This window comes from Falco biarmicus, chromosome 17, assembly GCF_023638135.1.
Source record: "Falco biarmicus isolate bFalBia1 chromosome 17, bFalBia1.pri, whole genome shotgun sequence".
In the NCBI taxonomy this organism is placed as follows: domain Eukaryota; kingdom Metazoa; phylum Chordata; class Aves; order Falconiformes; family Falconidae; genus Falco; species Falco biarmicus.
Window position 1 is genome coordinate 2,173,895 of NC_079304.1, and position 17,005 is coordinate 2,190,899.

At 54.0% G+C, this 17,005-nt stretch overlaps 1 protein-coding gene across 3 annotated transcripts in view; it reads left to right on the forward strand.

Moving 5' to 3' along the window:
• ASIC2 (acid sensing ion channel subunit 2) overlaps positions 1-17,005 on the forward strand; it is a 509,634-nt gene that overhangs the window by 395,360 nt on the left and 97,269 nt on the right. Inside the window, exon 1 of one of the 3 annotated variants that reach the window (XM_056362462.1) lies at positions 12,333-13,187. The exons of the other annotated variants lie outside the window; for them this stretch is intronic. Within the exon in view, the coding sequence (XP_056218437.1) occupies positions 12,660-13,187 (528 nt within the window). The 5' untranslated portion in view covers positions 12,333-12,659. Of the gene's footprint in view, positions 1-12,332; positions 13,188-17,005 lie in introns of those variants that run through there. 3 annotated transcript variants of the gene reach the window in all.

The window sequence follows — 17,005 nt, forward strand, 5'->3', positions numbered from 1 at the left end:
AAGTTTGCGTGAGCACAGCTTTTGCTCAGAACAGCAATTCCTGACTCCTCGCCCCGGTGCTCCCTATGCTGCACAAGCTCTGCGCTCTGCCTGGTGCACTCTGTTCAGAGCAGCATCCTTAGTCCAGTACATCCAGTAAAGCAGAAAGTTTCACTGGGCTGCGGTGGGTGATTGCGCTGGGTGCTGGCTGAGTTCTAAGCAGCTGATTCTTAGCATTTTCAACAAAATTCATTATTACGTGTCTTTATACGACATCAATTGAAAAGCACACAAATCTTTATAATGCTTAAAGAGTGTGATTGATACTGGGTTATTCATAAACTCCCCATTCACGCCTGCACCCATGAATCCCTTTCCAGTGTGTAAAATGCAGAACAGTTGTTGCTGCAAGCAGTGGCACAAGCATGTCGGGAGCTACACTCGCCCTCTGCTCCTTCCCAAGAGGTGACCGAGCAATGCAAGTTCCTGCGTGCTCTGCTGCAAGCTAAACAGCCGCCTTTGGCAGGCTCCCTGGGTCTTGTTTTCAGAGGTCCCTGAGCACGTAGTTTGCAGTGCAAAGAAACACCGGTTCATTTTGTTTTAGCGAGCTGTCATTGAGCTGAAATCCATTTGCTTTCCAGCAGCCTAATGGGAAGCTGCTGGATTCAGGCATGTCCCACTTTGCAAGTCGGGAGATTGTCAGGAGTGTAACGTAGGACTATGCGAGTAGCTTGTATTAAATCATATTGAGAGTCTGTCTTCTCCAATATCCTGCCTCTGATAACAACATACACCTAGAGAAGAGGATAAGAATAAGGACAGCGGGTAACACTGTCCCCCAAACCACTCTGCCAACCTTTATCGGGCTGCGGTCAGTCTGCCGAAGCCAGAGTATCGTTGTATTAACAGCCCTCAACTGATTTTCCACTGTGCCTGATGTGCAGTACTATTCTGCTTGGTTTGAACACTAGCTGCTAATTTTATGTGACGTTTCTGGGGGCACTGTAGACTCTGGGTGCTCTCAGAAGGGGTGCTAGTTTGTATCGGCCAGAAAGGATGATGATCCTAGCGCTGGTGATACTGGTGTCTAAACCAACCTTTTGCTGAGCACCAAGGAGTGAGAACACAATATCCCAGTAAATTTCCCTGGAGAAGCAAAGCAGGGGAGAGGGTTAAGTGAGCAGGACTGGCAGGGAGATTTGTAACCCCCAGCCGTGCAGCTGAGCTGGTGGCCGGTCTGTGCCAACACCTCCCCAAGAGATGGGCTGCACCCCAGCACCGACGCGCTGCCCAGAAGCTGGGTCTCTGCACGAGAAGTTGTGGAGAACAGTGGGAGCTGTCCCAGGCCAAGCTTTCCGAACAAAAGATGCTGGTTTTCCCTTGAAGATGGCTCTAAGATCAATATTTTGAATTCTTCCTTCTTTTTCTAAGGTCAGCATCAGGTGTTTCCAATTATCACAAAGAAACGCCACATTACTTCATCCGGAAGAGCAGAAGAAAATAAATTGGAAATACTGATTATTTGTCTTGTGCAATTATTCTGGGAACAGTTCCCTGGGGATTTGGTGCATAATGTGATGTCAATGAACGTGAGAAAAGAAACCCTATTGTCATGAAAAACACGTGCTGTGAGGAACATGTTCAAGGTTTTTCGGTGTCCACATGGAAATGTCTCATCTCAGACCCTTTCTGTCCATCTCAGCGATGTGAAAAACCGAACACGTCACCATTTCCAGGGGCTAAATGGGGAATGGAGAATGATGCTGCGCTAATATTTAGGAGTAGCTGGAAGGAAAATAAACAGTTCTGCTTGTCTTCTGTTTCATGGAAGTTTTGAGGAGGCTTTTTGGAGAGCGATATGCAAACTGGCAGGTTCCCAGCTGCTGATTCCCCCTTATTTGAAGACTGTTGACTGCCATCACCTTTCGTGACACCAAGGAATTGATCCTGGCAAAGCAGAGAAACGAGACAGCAATGTGTTCGTTCCCCAGATTTTAAAGCCTGGTACCTTGGCACAAGAGCAATTCCTTCCTTGAAGCATCTTGTTTACAAGATTAATGGCAAAATTGAAAAAAATCATGTGATGCTGTTAAAACAGCTCGTGTTCTTGCAGATATAAAGGGGAAAACAGAGGGGACTGCTGAAAAGAGGAGATCAGAAAGTGCTTGGCAGGTGCATTTCCAATCCCCCTTTCTCAATTCTCCACACAGATTTTACACCTTCAGGTATATTGTTATAAAATAGCAACTCAGAGACAAAAAAAAGACTTGCTAAGAAGAAAACATCGCCATGCCATCCCAGGGAATCATCCAGTCCATTAACCGTGGCTCAGAGAAGCACCAAAGCACCATGTGCATCTGCCTCACGCTCACCCAGCCACATCCGATGGCTTTAAGAGTAGGAGAGAGGAATTATGAATATAAAAGTATATACTATTTACGGGGACTGCTATAGAGGGAAATAAAAAAAGACGAGGAAACTTCACCTTGGTGCCTGATTGTATAGCTGGAGCAAAACCACTTCTCTCAGAGGGGTGAGAGAATCAGTTCAAACCTTCCCAAAAAGCACTGAGGACATTTCTTCGAGGACATTAATTCTGACAGCACCTTCCTTTGTGTCAAAGCAGAGTCAGTCCATATGTCCCCCCTGGAGGAACTTTCTCTCTGCTGCAGTTTCTTTTCTTTGGGGCTTTTTCCACCTAAGAGCTCTCTTCATTTTGGTTTCCCATGGGATTATATTAAAGAAGCAAGCAGGTATTTTTAATAAAAAGAAAAAAAGCCATCAACCATCAGAAGAGCCAAATGCTGGAGCCCGCAGGGAAACAGTAATAAAAAAGTCCCAACTGGCTAGGATGGGGGAGGGGACAGCTTACCAGGAGCTGGGTCCTGGCCAGGAGAGAGGTCAGGCTTGATCTGAGCCAGGTCCCACTGTCCTTCGTGCCACACCAGCCTGTGCCTGGAAACCTGCTGCTGGCTGGGAAACTGAGGCACAGAGCAAGATGTCCAGCTCCACCTCTCAGAGCAGGCGTGACACCCCCCGTGTCCTTTCCCTGTGCCGAGGGGCAGCTCACACCCCAATGGGGGGGTGCTGCAGAGCCCTGTGAGCCCAGCGGGGGTTTGGGGGGGCTCTCCCAGCTGCCACCCAGCCTGGAGCACACCCAAGCTGTGGTGAACCAGGGATGTTCATGCTCAGCTCGCAGTCTTGCTGGCCGCCCAACCTCTTGCTGCTCCTTCATGGGCCACCACCTTTGTTTTTAAACTCTGCCACCAAGTGTCCCCCCTAGGCAAGCCCCGAGGCCGGAGCTGGTAGGCGCATGCATGCTGGGCACCCTCCAAAGCCCCCCAGGTACCGCAGAGGGGGCTTAGCAAGAGGTACCTGCAAGGGGCCAGGCGAGGCCAGGACAGTGTCCACAAACAGACCTGGTGGTAGGGACGATGGTGCCGCATCCCTGCGAGGTGCAGAGCCCTCGTACATCTCGGGCTGCACTGATGCCGGTCGGCATAGTAACGACATGCACAGGGAATGCTGGCTGGATGCAAACTGCAGACACTTCCCTGAGTGGAACGGCTCAGCCCCTTTTCTCCTCCCTGTACAGCACCGGTGGCATTTAGAGGCTATTTATACATATATAATAAAGGTGAAGGGCCAAATCCTGTTTCTCATTCCCCCGTCCTGGGGAAATGAAACTCCCCTGAAATCCATAGGCAAGGACTCAAACTTTCTCTGCTGAGAGCGAGAGCAGAATCCAACCCTAAGTGTTCCAAGTTTCCCAGTATTGGTTTTTTTCCTTTTTTTTTTTTTTTCTTCTTAGAAAATCAATGTCATTTAAAAATTATATAACTGCAAAAAAGCATCTGAAAAATTTCAGGATGGTGCTTCTATTTTATCAAACCTTTTCTCCATTAGTCTTCCCACACAACTGCTGTCACCCATTAGCCTGCCAAAGAAACTTTAGGCAGATCCTTTCTGTTTGGCTGCTCAGCAGGTAGCACTTACCTGCCCAGCCAGCAGCCCCGCTCGCATCCTGCATCCTGCCCAGCATCCCTGCGGATACGCTTCACCTGTGCCAAGGACAGCTGGGATCCTAGTGGCGACAGTCCTTTAGCACCGACCCAGTGTCCTCTAGTCCTGGCTCAATCCCATAGAAAAGGTAAAAGCCCCCAAACTCTCCTCCTGCAGCAGCTGCTGGTGTCAGGAGAGTGTGCAGCCACCTGGGATTTCCACGGACAGGAATTGCCAAAGCGAACCCATGCCGAGATAACCTGGCACTATCTCCACTGCATTTGAAAGGAATTGGAGGAACTTTGGGGCTGTCAATTTTTTTGAAATAGCTTTTGATGGAATTGATTTTTTTTTTTTTTTTTTTTTTTAAGGAGAGGGGGAGTCTTTTCCCAATGCAGAAAGGGGTTGTTTCCCTTGGGAAACATCACTGAACCCCTACACCCCCCACCCTCCGGTATCTGCAAACAGCCGCTCTCACCCTGAGTCTCCACGTGCCCTCGCTCTGCTGTGCCGCAGGGTGAACATGCCAGAAGCAGAGTTAGGTCAAAGCTGAATCTGCTGGAGACTTGCCCTCTTTATGCTTCCAGCTGCATCCCTCAGGTACACCGGCAATTTTTATAATAATTGCATTTATTGATTTCTTCCAATGTGACCTCTGGGCTCAGCTAGAGCACAGGGGTTGTGCGGGCAAGCATGACAGGGTGCATGCATGTGAGATACGTGCCCTGCCCCCACACTGGCCCAGGCTCATGCGTCTCTCCCATCCTCAAGACATCTAGCTCCAGGTGGCCGCCCATGCTGTGGACCTCTGAAGCTGCTCTCCCTGCAGAGCCGATTGCTTACAAAGGAAAAAAAAACAACCCTAAGCTAGATTTTTTGCTGCAGCAAATGATCATGCAATTCTTTGTGCCACAAATCGTTCCCAGTAGCAAACGGATCTGGGGATGGAGAGGTTTCAGTGGCAGCTTTTGGGTCAGACCCTGGGTGTGGGACCACTCCAAGGCTGCTTGACCTTTAAAAACTCTGGCCAAAGCCTCTGAGAGGAGACCCCAAACTACCCCAGTGAGTTCAATATTTGCTTTCCAGCAGATGACCCTCATGCAGCAAATAAAGCAGCCTCCAAGCACGGCCCCGGTGCTGTGGGATGAACATCTGATGGTGCTTCCTGCAAGAGGTGACCATCTCCTTTTCTCTCAGTCAAGCTGTGCTCACATTTCAGTCTTTGAAGCACGACTTTCCCTGCTTCCCTCCCTGCTGCTGTAACAAAGGGGCCTGTGGCAGCCCCTTTGCCTTCACTTGTATTTGAAATAACAGCAACAGGTTGAAGAGGAGAAAGCGCTATCTCCCACCTGGCTCCCAGAAGAGTCTTCAAATACCTAGGAAAGACAAAGAATAAATATTAACTTAAGAAATTGCTCCCTTAACTTGATTTAAAACCAAAACTCCCTGGGAGAGATATAATGTTCAGCCTGCTTCGGCATCTAAACACACAGCAGCTTTCCCCTGTATATGCTGGGTCCAGTAAATTTAACCTGAGAAAAAAGGGTTCAGCAGAGGCAGGAAGGGTGGAATTGAGACAGCAGGGGAATTTTCTCTCCAGACAGAAGATGACATGAAATATTCACCAGGACTCCTCTGGTGTGTCCCAGTGTGACCGCAGGGGCTGGGGGCTGGCACCGCTGGGTGCTCCAATGTCCCAAGTGTTCCCAAATGTCCATTGGTAAGCTCCACGCTCCCATTTTGCAGGTGCTATTGCTCCTTGGAATATGGGATCCGAGGCCAGGTGAGGTCCAGAAGAGCCTCCAGACCCACTTTCACACTCCAGGCTTATGCCCACGTAGTTTGCAGAGTTATGCCTGCAGTACATGGGAGCCGGGATGTCCCTCCCACGCTTCCCACTGTTGCCCCCACTACCAGGTACGAAGGTGCAGGTGATGTCTGATCCCCACACAGACCCGCTCACGGCCACACAGCCCAGGACCAAAGCACCGAATTACATAGATGCAAAGAGTAAAGCGAGCTTAGAGGTTGTTTTGTTTTGGGGTTTTTTTTTTCCCCTTTCCCTAGATTATTTTTTAATTAAGCCAGAATGTCTCCTGTGGCAGTGTACACAAAGCAGTAAAAAGCTTTGGAGCGTGATTAAACACCCAAGTGAAGCAGCGACAACATCGCTCCGGCTCTTCCACTGCACAGCCCATCAGAAATAAAGACGTGAGCTAAAATAGCAGGCGCTCACCCAGCAAAATGCCAGGAGACTCCAAGCAAACTTCAGCCCTTTATATACAGGGGGGGGGTTAAATAAATAAATAAATAAAATTTACAAATGACAACACAAAGAACCACTGCAGTGCCGCTCTGTGAAGAGCCACCCCAAGGCTCTGAAGTTCAGAGGCGCAGTCTCTCTCTCCAAAAAGGAGATAATATTCAATTTTTTTTTGCGTCCTCCTGAAGATGGAATAATTTCTCCAGCTCCCGGCCATGTCTCATGCATCCCCCCACCCCCTACTTTCCTGCAGTCTTGCAGGGGTCCTTTTGAAAGGCTTTGCTTTCTCTGTTCTCTTATCTGTGCTTCATGTTGGATTGGATGGGTCCAGGATAACTCTGGCAGGACCAGTTAAGGTGGGAGAAGGACACCAAAACCTCAGGCCTCGGGTACCAGCCTCCTCTTCTGCAGGTTTCTCTTCATTTTCTTCTAATCCTTGAGGCGAAGCAGCAGTGACATGTTCCAGCTTGCAGGGAGCTGCCTCACCCTCCCCTGCCCAGCACAACCACACCATATTTCACTGTGGCTGAGCTAAAACTTTGCAGCTGGCCGAGTGCGGGGGGCTACCCAGCGCGGAGGGGAGGCTCTCGGCCAGCCCTGGCAGCTCTGGCCAGCAGGATGGTGGCCACAGGGCCATCAGTGTGTGCAGAGCAGTGCAGCAGGAGGTGGGCTGTCCCCATGTCCCCTTATGACCAGGGTACCGGTAGGTACCAGGTGCTCCACGCTTGATAGAGTTACTGAGTGCAACAGAGAAGGAGCTTACTGATATTAAGAGACTGTGAGAAATTTGCTTTTTAATTTGCTCAGAAGAATTAATGTTAAAATTAGTTCTTAAAAAATTAAGAGGTATTTTGTTTCATTCCCTCTCCCCTCTTCTTCAGTGGTGAAAAAGATAACAGAAAAAGAAAAAAAAAAAAAAAGATAATTGGGAGGATGCCAGCTGAGAAATTTTAAATAGATTAAAATCATTCCTCTTTTCTACCTGCAGAAGGAAAATATATACACACACACAGAGGCATGTGTGTGTGTGTGTGTGTGTGTGTGTGTGTGTGTATTAGGTGTATGTATTAGCACTTTGCTCCTTTAAGGAAAGTTAGTGAATAATGGTTATGCCAGGAAGTGCCAATTTAACTAGACTCTGCTAATTAGAAGACATGGTGTCACCCCTGTCAGGCGTGGCATTGCACAGGACCTTCGAAAATCTGCGGCTGGTTTCCAAATGTATGTCAAGCCCAAGGACCAGCCCTTTCCAGCCACGTGTCCCAGCGTGTCCCACTTTTTTTTTTTTTTTATTTGCTTTTCACACACTGCAAGTCCCAGTGTAATCCCCCAAAGAGCAACAAAGCAGCATCTTTACTCACTTGGGCATTTGTTTGATCTCTCTCACATTTGTTGGTTTTATACACACACGAGGCATGGAAAATGAGGCATCAAAAGTTTCCCTATTTCTGGATCTGAAAGCAGAGTTGTCAAATGCAAATTATTTTACTACTTTATTGATGCTATTGATGCATGCAGCGGATTAAGAAGTAGCCTACTGACATATTATTTATGTGCCTTCAATATTTTGTTACGGGTCAAGTATTTCACCTCCCTGCTTTAAAAGCACACAGCCCCAGACACCTGCAGACCCAGAAAAATCCCTGTAACAGATCGAGTGCAGGGCTGGACCCAGGAGGGTTCTGCTCTGAGAACCCTCAGTTAATCAGGAGACTTTCACAGCTGGAAGCTCAATGATTTCCTTCCGAGGAAAACAAAACACTACCAAAGAAAATTTGGAATAAAGGCGCTGTTTGTGGGTGGTAGCACCCCACAGGTTCCCCAAAGCTGCCCTGGTCTGGGGTCACACTGCAGGGGGGCTTGTCGTGTGCTATGGGCTTTGGGCAGCAGTGAGAGAAGTAAGGCTGAGGTGGTGGCTTCCACGGAACCCCCCGTTGCCAAGTGGTTTATGACTCTCATAACATGGTGGCTTTGGCGTGAACTGTTTTTGTGGCAGTTAGGCAAAGCAGAGGATTATTCTGGAAAAATTGGTGTTTGCAGAACACAACAGAGGAACACATTTGTTTTGCCCTATGATCATTGAATCGTTTAGGTTGGAAAAGACCTTTGAGATCATCAAATCCAACCATTTCAGCCAGGACTGCCAAGTCCATCACTGAACCACTTCCCGCAGCAAAACAAGAGACACCAACCTGCTGGTCTGCGGCATCGGACCTGCCCCACCGGGGCGGCTCGGTGTGTGTCGATGCCCGCATCACGTCCCAGGCAAAGCCAGCAGCCTTGCAGGCTGCCCTGCCAGCCAGCGGTGCCCAGCTGTGCTCAGCCTCTGCTTTCCATGCCAGCATCTCCAGTGGCACTGGGCGATGCTTCTGTGCAGGGAAGGGGGGGGTCCCTGAGCCCCCCTGCCTAGGGACAACCGGCCTTTCGGTACCTGAGCTCTGTTCTCCTTGCCTTGAGCTCCTGGGAGCTAAAATCAAGCCCTCCATTTTTCAGGGGCTTTGATGGCCCAAACCCCAGCGCTGCAAGGTGGAGATCAGAGTCCTGCACCCTTTAATCCCACCCCTGTAATCTCACCTCCTGCTCTGAGGGACTCAAGCCGCTCCGAGCCAGACGAGACGGCAGCTTTTGCGAAGCTGATCCGTGCCCTGGGCGCAGCGAGGGTGTTCCTGCCAACCCGTAACGCGTCGTGGCACCAACCCGGGGATCAATCTGCTGCCCACTCACCCACCAGGGATTGCTCTGCAAAACTGAGCAAGGGACTAAATCCCATCAGTCCTCCAGGATGCACTGACTCCTCTTCGCAGCGCTGGGGTGAAGCTGCAGCCCTGTGAGCCGAGCCCCGAAACCTCGGGAACTGTTTCAGCAAATCCACATTTACGGTCCTGAGCTTTTAACTCGGCATCCCGCTCTCCCGGGGCGTTGCAGGGCTCTGGCAACCGGGGGCTTTGGTGAGTCTTTCAGCTTGCCAGTCACACCGCGAGGCCGGAGGGAAAAGCGCGTGGGGTTGAGCTTTCACTCCTTTTGCTCCCTTATGGGATGAATTAAACAGTAATAATAAAAGGAGGCAGTTGGAACAAAGTATTATGATTTACTTTCCAGGGGTTTTAAAGCTTTTATTTAAGCCTTTTTGTCTTAACCTGAGTCGATGTTTGAAGTGAAAATGAAGTTTCAAAAGGCAGCGATGCTTTTGGTTTAGAAAAACTTCAGAGTATTTGTCTTTCCCATACCTGTCGGGTGCGTGCAGGTTACGCCTTGGAGGGAAGAATGGCAGGATTCACCCAAAATGATTCATTTATTTTCTCCTGTTAGTTTCCTTTCCACCCAAATTCTGTTCTCCGGCAGAAGTAGCAAACTCACCCACCCCAAGGGATGACTTCAGAAGTGACTTGTTGATTAATAAGCAATATTCATTGATTCCAGCTCTATTATTCCTCCCATGCATTAAGCCCAATAAGCTTTTAAGCTGCTCTGGCTGTGTAAAGCATTAACCAGGACTCTGATGCAGCAAGCGCAGGGGGCGAGCGGGCAACCGGAGCTGCTTCCTCAAATACCTGGAGAAACGGAGATGGTTCCCGAGGGATGGGTGGCCGGGAAGGGCGGGACACCACGCAGCTGATGCAGGCGCTGAACTTCACCATCAGGTTTTGTCTGGTTTGGATCCATTGTGTTTTCCACCGGGGAGCTTTTGCATTTTAGCTCAGGGGTGAAGCTGATCTTGGTCACCCTACTCCTATTTACCGTCGGTTGTTGTTTGTTAGTTAAGAATAGTCGCTTCCCTGGGATAAATCAGGCAGGGAGATTTGAGCGGATCATTTGGAGTGGGCGCAGTCGGGGAAGATAGCAGCTTTCCACGCCAACCTGCTGTTCTTTCCTTCACTGAGCTACCCCCAGCCAAAAAAACCCCAAGTGACGAAGCCTTTAGGAAGGGGAAGAGGTTGAAAATGAACCAGGGGACCAAGCCCAGGGCTGCGCCGTGCGCCTGCAGCCAGGCACAGCCCAGGCACTGCCAGCGAGCCCAGCACCGTCCAAGCCTGCCTTTGCTGCAAGGTAGTGATGGAGTTTGCGGGGCAAGGCACATCAGAGGATGTTTAGAGTCGGGCACCTTTTCTTTCCTTGCATTTGTGTCAATACATCAGGGGTGTAACGATTGCAGCCCACCTGGTGGCAAAGCGCTTGGGATGTTTATTATCCTGTGAGGGAGCCAAGGGGAAAAACTCCCACCGATTTCAACAGGCAGCCAGGAGAAAGCGGAGCTCTGCCTCAAAACCAGGCGGAGAGGCTCGAGGGGAGCTACTCAGTGCCACGTTATAATAAATGTCGTAACTGCTGGGCTTTTCCCGTTGGGTTTAGGAAAGGTCACAGCCATCTGTCTGGGTTTGAAAAGGGCTGGACGCTTCTAAGCAGTGCTAGAAATGGTGAAACACCTGCAGAATGTGCGCCGTGAGCAGCGGCACGGCACATGGAGACGAGTTATTTGGGGGAGCGGAGCTGAGCCCCCGCCGACGTGTTTGTGCCGATCCCTGTCGGCAGCGAGCGCGGTGCCGGAGCCCAGGGCACAGGCTCGGGCCCCTCGGATAGATTTTTCCAGGGTCGGGAGTGGGATTTTGGGGACAATTCCCCACCAAGTCGGGGTGCTGAGCGTTTGCAGCTTTGCCACAGTAAATAAGAAACTCTGGGCGAGAGGCTGGAGATAACCAGGCTGTAACGGCTCCATCTATTGGGTAAAAATATAAAAGGGATGGAGCGCACACGGAAAATGAATTCAGATGAAAAAAAATATCAGAGAGGATTCAAAGCAGTTATCGCCACTTACAGCTTAATTGGACACAATTATAGAAATGTTGCTCGGTACTGTTCAAAAACCCAACGAAGGTAACGGCGAGCTGCTTTTGGAGACAGAGCTGAGCAAAGGCGATGCGATGCCAAGGGGTATCGCAAGCCCTCGGCGGGGTGTTGGGTGGCAAAGGGGGGTCGGGGCGGCTGTGCCCGGGGTGGGGGTCTTGGGATCACACGGGGGGAGGGGGAGCAGCGCTCGGCCAGGGGGGCTTTGCTTTGCTGGGTGCCTTCCTGCGGACGTCCACTCTTTCATGGGAGCAGAGGATCGTGGAGCAGCTTTGCTAAGGAAAGCAAACAACCCCCCCCCCCCCAAAAAAAAAAAGAACAAACCAAAACCAAAACCAAACCCCAATCCAGCACTTTCACCAGCAAGGAGCCGCTAGGGAGGGGGGCTGCGCCCCTCGCCCGTGCTCCCGGGGGCTGTGCCGCTGGTCCTGTGTTTTCCCCCGGGAATGCTGAAAAACAAACTCCGGGGCGGGAGGGGGGGGGGGGGGGGGGGGGGGGCTCCCCGGGCGGCGGCAGCGGCGGTCCCGCGGCGGCGGGCAGGGCTCGCCCCCCCTCCCCCCGCGCTGCCGGGGGACACGGAGCGGGGGGGCAGGAGGGGCGCGATCAGGGCCGAGCATCCCTCCCTCCGCCTCCCAGCGCGGCGGGGCTGGCCGCCGGGACCGGCACCGAGCTGCGCCGCGCTCTTCCTCCTGCTCCTCCTGCTCGGCGCGGCGGCGGGGGCTTTCCGGGGGGCGGGGGGCAGCGGCAGCCCGGCTGCGGGGGAAGGGGGGTCCCGCAGCCGCAGCCCGCGGGGGGTCCCGGCGTCATCGCCGGGGCTCGCTCGGTGCCGGGGAGCAGCGGCGGCCCCGGGTGCTAGCGGGGGGGGGGCGAGCGGCCGGTACCGGGGAAGGGGGGTCCCGGCGCGATCGCCGGGGCTCTCTCGGTGCCGGGGAGCAGCGGCGGCCCCGGGGGCCGGCCCGGTGCTAGCGGGGGGGGCGAGGCGGCGGCGCCCGGTACCGGGGGGGGGCGTCCCGGCGCCATCGCCGGGGCTCGCTCGGTGCCGGGGAGCAGCGGCGGCCCCGGGTGCTAGCGGGGGGGGGGGGGCGAGCGGCCGGTACCGGGGAAGGGGGGTCCCGGCGCCATCGCCGGGGCTCGCTCGGTGCCGGGGAGCAGCGGCGGCCCCGGGTGCTAGCGGGGGGGGGGGGGGGGGGGGGCGGGCCGGCGCCGCCCGGTGCCGGGGGGCGGGGGGCGTGTGCGCGCGCGGGGGGAGCGGCGCCGCAGCATGTGAGCGGTGCGGCCGCCCAGGCGGGAGGCTCGGCCGGCGGCTCCCGGGCAGGGCGGCCCCGCTGCCCCCCGCGGGGCGCGGCCGGGGGGCGGCGGCGGCGCTCGTAGCGGCGGGGCCCAGCATGCCGCGCTGCCGGAACTGCTGCCCGGCGGAGCGCTCGGTGGCGGAGCGCTCGGTGCCGGCGCGGCGGGCTGCCCGCGGCGGCTCCCCCCGCCGCTCGGGGCCGCTGCCGGCCGCGGCTCGGGGGGCGGCGGGGCCCGGCATGGCGCGGCGCTGCTCGCCCTGAGCCCGGCGCGGCGGGGAGCGCCCATGGCGCGGGGGCGCCGGGGGCCGCGGCTGCACGGGCTGCGGCACATGTGCTCGCGGCGGGCGGCGCTGCCGCGGCGTGCGCTGTGGGTGCTGGCCTTCTGCACGGCGCTGGGCTTGCTGCTCGCCTGGTCCTCCAACCGCCTGCTGCACTGGCTCGCCTTCCCCTCGCACACCCAGGTGCGCACCGAGTGGAGCCGCCAGCTGCCCTTCCCCGCCGTCACCCTCTGCAACAACAACCCGCTGCGCTTCCCCCGGCTCTCCAAGGGGGACCTCTACTACGCGGGGCACTGGCTGGGGCTGCTGCTGCCCAACCGCACCGCCCGCCCGCTGCTCACCGAGCTGCTGCGCGGCGACGAGGCGCGGCTCCGCTGGTTCGCCAAACTGGCCGATTTCCGCCTCTTTCTGCCCCCCCGGCACTACGAGGGCATCAGCGCCGACTTCATGGACCGCCTGGGCCACCAGCTGGAGGACATGCTGCTCTCCTGCAAGTACCGCGGCGAGCTCTGCGGGCCCCACAACTTCTCCGCGGTGAGTGTGACCCCCCCCACACACCCGGTGCTCGGGGGGCTCCGAGGGATGGGCAGGGTAGCCCCCCGCCCGGCAGCGCCCCGTTCTCCTTGCAGCCCCCCTTTCCCCGACCCCCCCGGCGGGTCCCAGTTTGCTCCAGTGCTCGGTTCCGCTCCGGACCGCAGCTGATGCGCTCTGGTCCCAGGCCATCAGCAGCGGATGCTGAGGGGCTGGCTGCCCACTCATTTTTTAATTAAAAAAAAAAAAAAAAGTGCTGTGGCCATCCCAGCTGCTTCTGTCACGCTTTCCCTGTTGCTTCCAGCATAGTTGCATCCCGACTTTTCCCACCTCTAGCCGGGAGGGGAAGCGGCCCCCGGGGCACCCGGTCCTGTCCCGTCGGGGGGTGCCGTGCCCGGCCCCTGCCCCTCCGGCTGCCCGGGCATGGGGTTGCGGAGCTGCACCTTGTGTTGTGCTGTCGGGCAGCCTGATGAGGCTCGCAGGTGATGAGCTCTGCTAATGAGAGCTGCCGCCCTCACCTTCCAGAAGCCGCCCCCCCCCAGCCGATGCATGGGCCGGGAGTTTGCCGGTGGGCTCTGCCATGGCAGCGACCCCCAAACTCAGGGCACGGTTTTGCAGACCACCGAGAGTATCTGCCTGCAAAAATTCCTCTGGGACCGCTGGCAAGCTACGGCGCGGTGAGAGGGGATGCTGAGTTGCAGTTGCTCTAAGTGAGAGCTGGAACCGGACTCTCTCGAATGACCCTTTCGTACTTCATTGATAGCAGCTGGATGTTTATTGTGCTGGAATATTCTGCTCCTCTGATCTCTGCAGATATCCTAGAGAGGTGTACGCTGTGATTAAACACTCCTGCTGCTGCTAGTGGTGCCCGTGTCTGTAGGGAGAGATAACTAGTTCGAGCTGTTGCTGCTCCGCACGCAGGAGAGGAGTTGAATTCCCTGTTCTGGAAGTGCTGCCTGAGATGCATACCTAAAATCAAAAGAAATCGCCTCTTTGGATTTGTCACATCAAGCCTAGCTGGCTGCTAAATTGTAAAAGGGAGGAGAGAGAAGATCCCTGCGGGATGAAGTGAGCTGCCCAGGACTGTTGAGTTAGCATATGCTGCTGCAAAGATGAGCAGAAATGGAACGCGCTTTTTTTTTTTTTTAAGTGTATTGAGATGGGCCCTTTATAGCAGGACAAGTCTGCAAGTGGTGGCACAAGGAAATTTGGGAATGATAGGCAGAGGCAGGCACTCGGTGCCGCTGGGCTGTGGGAAGCTGCCTCCCTCTGCCAGTTCCCCGGTTTCCAGGTGTGATGATGTTTGTCGCCACGATCTGGCTGCGGGTTTTAATGAGCTCTTGTTCTGAGTTGCGGCGAGCAAGGCAACGTGACTCACGTTGTCCCAAGAAATACAAAGTCAGGAACGCTGTTTTGGGCTGACACGGGCTAAGGGTGCTATGGGGAGTAATGCCGGAGTTAAGGGCAGGCTCTGATGTAACTCATTACTAGAAGCTCTGCAGCAGCTGTTTTGGACCACCCAGTGGGGTAATGGAGGTGGTCTCTCCAACCATCCTGCACAGACCTGAAAAGTTGCCTCTTGTGGGTGGGGGAGAAGGAAACGGGTGCGTGTCGGCCCCTCAGGACTCGCTGGGAGCTCGCAGGACACGGGGGCGCGGGGCAGCGCTCCCCACCTCCGGTCAGACCTGTGCTGTTGCACGGAGTCACTCAGCTGAGGAAATAGGAAAAATACAGGGGAACTTTCCCCCTCCTTCCCATCCCAAAGGGTGTGTGGCCCCAGCGCTGGGGTGGAGGGAGATGGGACCCTCCGTGCCAGGGGAAGCAACTGGAGCTGCCTTCCTTGTGCTGAGCAGCTGCGTGAAGCAGCATGAGACGGGGGGCGAGTGCCACCTCCCTCCGTCACAGCATGCCCTTCCTCCTCCCCGTTAGACAGCAAAGGAGTGACCTCTGCGTCGTCCTTGAGTAAAGGCTGAGGAGCTTTTCCACCTGTGAATCCCTAGAAAAGAGAGGTATTTCTTTGGGAGATGCTGGAAACAACTTCTCGGGGGTCTGGAGACCTCGCTGCGGGAGGGACACCTCGCTCCCTGGGGCGTGTAGCCTGGGCTCAATGCACCAAACCCAGGCTTTGGGCTTTGCTGCGAGGGTTGAGAGTTGCGCAGTCCCAGGCATCCCTTTGGGTCTGGATTACTTGAAGCTTCTGCTTTTCCTCCTGAGTTGGGAGGAAATAACACCAAGGAGGGGCAAGAAAATTGTGTGGTTTGAACTGGGCACTGATGTGTAGCAAAGTGGGTGAAAAAGATCAAATGCAAAGTGAATAAATGATAGTGTAAAGAGTATTTTGCAGTTCTTCTAGCTGCTCAGATGCTCAAAGAGCATGTTCTGTCACAAAAAATCAAAGTGAGGTAATGCTTGCAGGGTTGTGTCTTTCATTAGGTAAAAAAAACCAAAAACAAAACCCAAACAAAAACCAACCAAAAGATGAAACCAGACATCTTTTTGAGCAAACAAGTGCTTCCTTAGATCTGAAGCAGAAGCATCTCTGGATGAGAGAGCTGGTCTCCTTTCATTCTTTCCAACCCTGTTAGAGCATCTCATCCAAGAGATTGCCCCTCCTTTCAACCTCGCCTTGTTTATGCGGTGAGGGTATGGTGGGAATTGCACTTCTGTAACGTGAAAAAGCAAAGGGCTACTTGAGAATAAGCACAGCAAAACCAACACGTGGAGGTAGCATTGCTTTTTTGTTGTTCCCCGGTATCTGCAAAGGTAAGGGTTTCCTGCTGATTTGTGGAACTGGGTGCTGCGGGACTAAAATCACTGACTTGGGCATGCTTAATTGTAGAGGAATTATAGAGGAATGAAGGCAGGTTAATTAACATTGCTAGTGTACAGCTGTGGGCTGGCTTCGGGTGTGGGGGGTGGCTGATGTGGCTGATGTGCAGCTGTGGCTGGTTCCTGCTAAGTAGTTAAATAGCTCTAAGGGGGATGGAAGGGGAGCACTGGATGGAGAGAGACCCAGAAGAAGCAGAGGGAGGGGAGAGTGAGAGTGTCCTGGATGTGGGAGAGACAAGGAGAGACCCTGGGAGAAGCAGGGGGCCGGGAAGAGGAGCCCGGAGAAGGAAGAATCCAGATGCAGCAGGGTCAAGAAGCAGGTGGGCTGGCCTGGAGAGGGTGGAGGAACAGCCCGGACAGTAGATCTTGTGAAACCTCGTGGGGGGTGGGTGGCTGTGCCGGGGCAAGGTGTGGGAACTGCTTATGGAAGTTCCCTGGGATGGGATGGGGAGAGCCTTGCTGCAGCCGGCTGGTTTGCTAGTGCTGTGACATTTAACTTCTTTATGAGCGCTAGGTTTGGAATTATCCTCTTGCCGGTGCAAGGTGGGCTGTGTGCAGTGCTTTCCAGCTGGGCGAGACAGAGTCTCCTACCCCTTGGTCAATAGATGTGGGTTTACTTATTTCTGTAGGCGGTACCGAAAAGCTTGGCTGTCGCACGATGCGATGGGTGTGCATGTGCTTGGCTGTCGCCTTGACCCAGGGGAAGCAACTCTTCTGAGAGACACCAGCTACTGAAACTTCTTCCCATTTCTGATGTCAAAGTGTTGAACCGGGCAGTTTTGTGGTTAAAGATGGTATTTGCTTTCCCTTGCAGGAGTGGCCCCATCTCCCTGTAACTGAGTATCTGGATTAAGTGTAGAACTCCTGTGAATCTGAGTGTTCTGTTCCACTGAGCTCACTTTTCTTCCAAAATATATCTTGTTTGCCCTGTCCTGTGCTTATCGATTTCTGTTTAATAAGTTTCTCAGAAAGAAGAAAAAAAAAAAAAATAA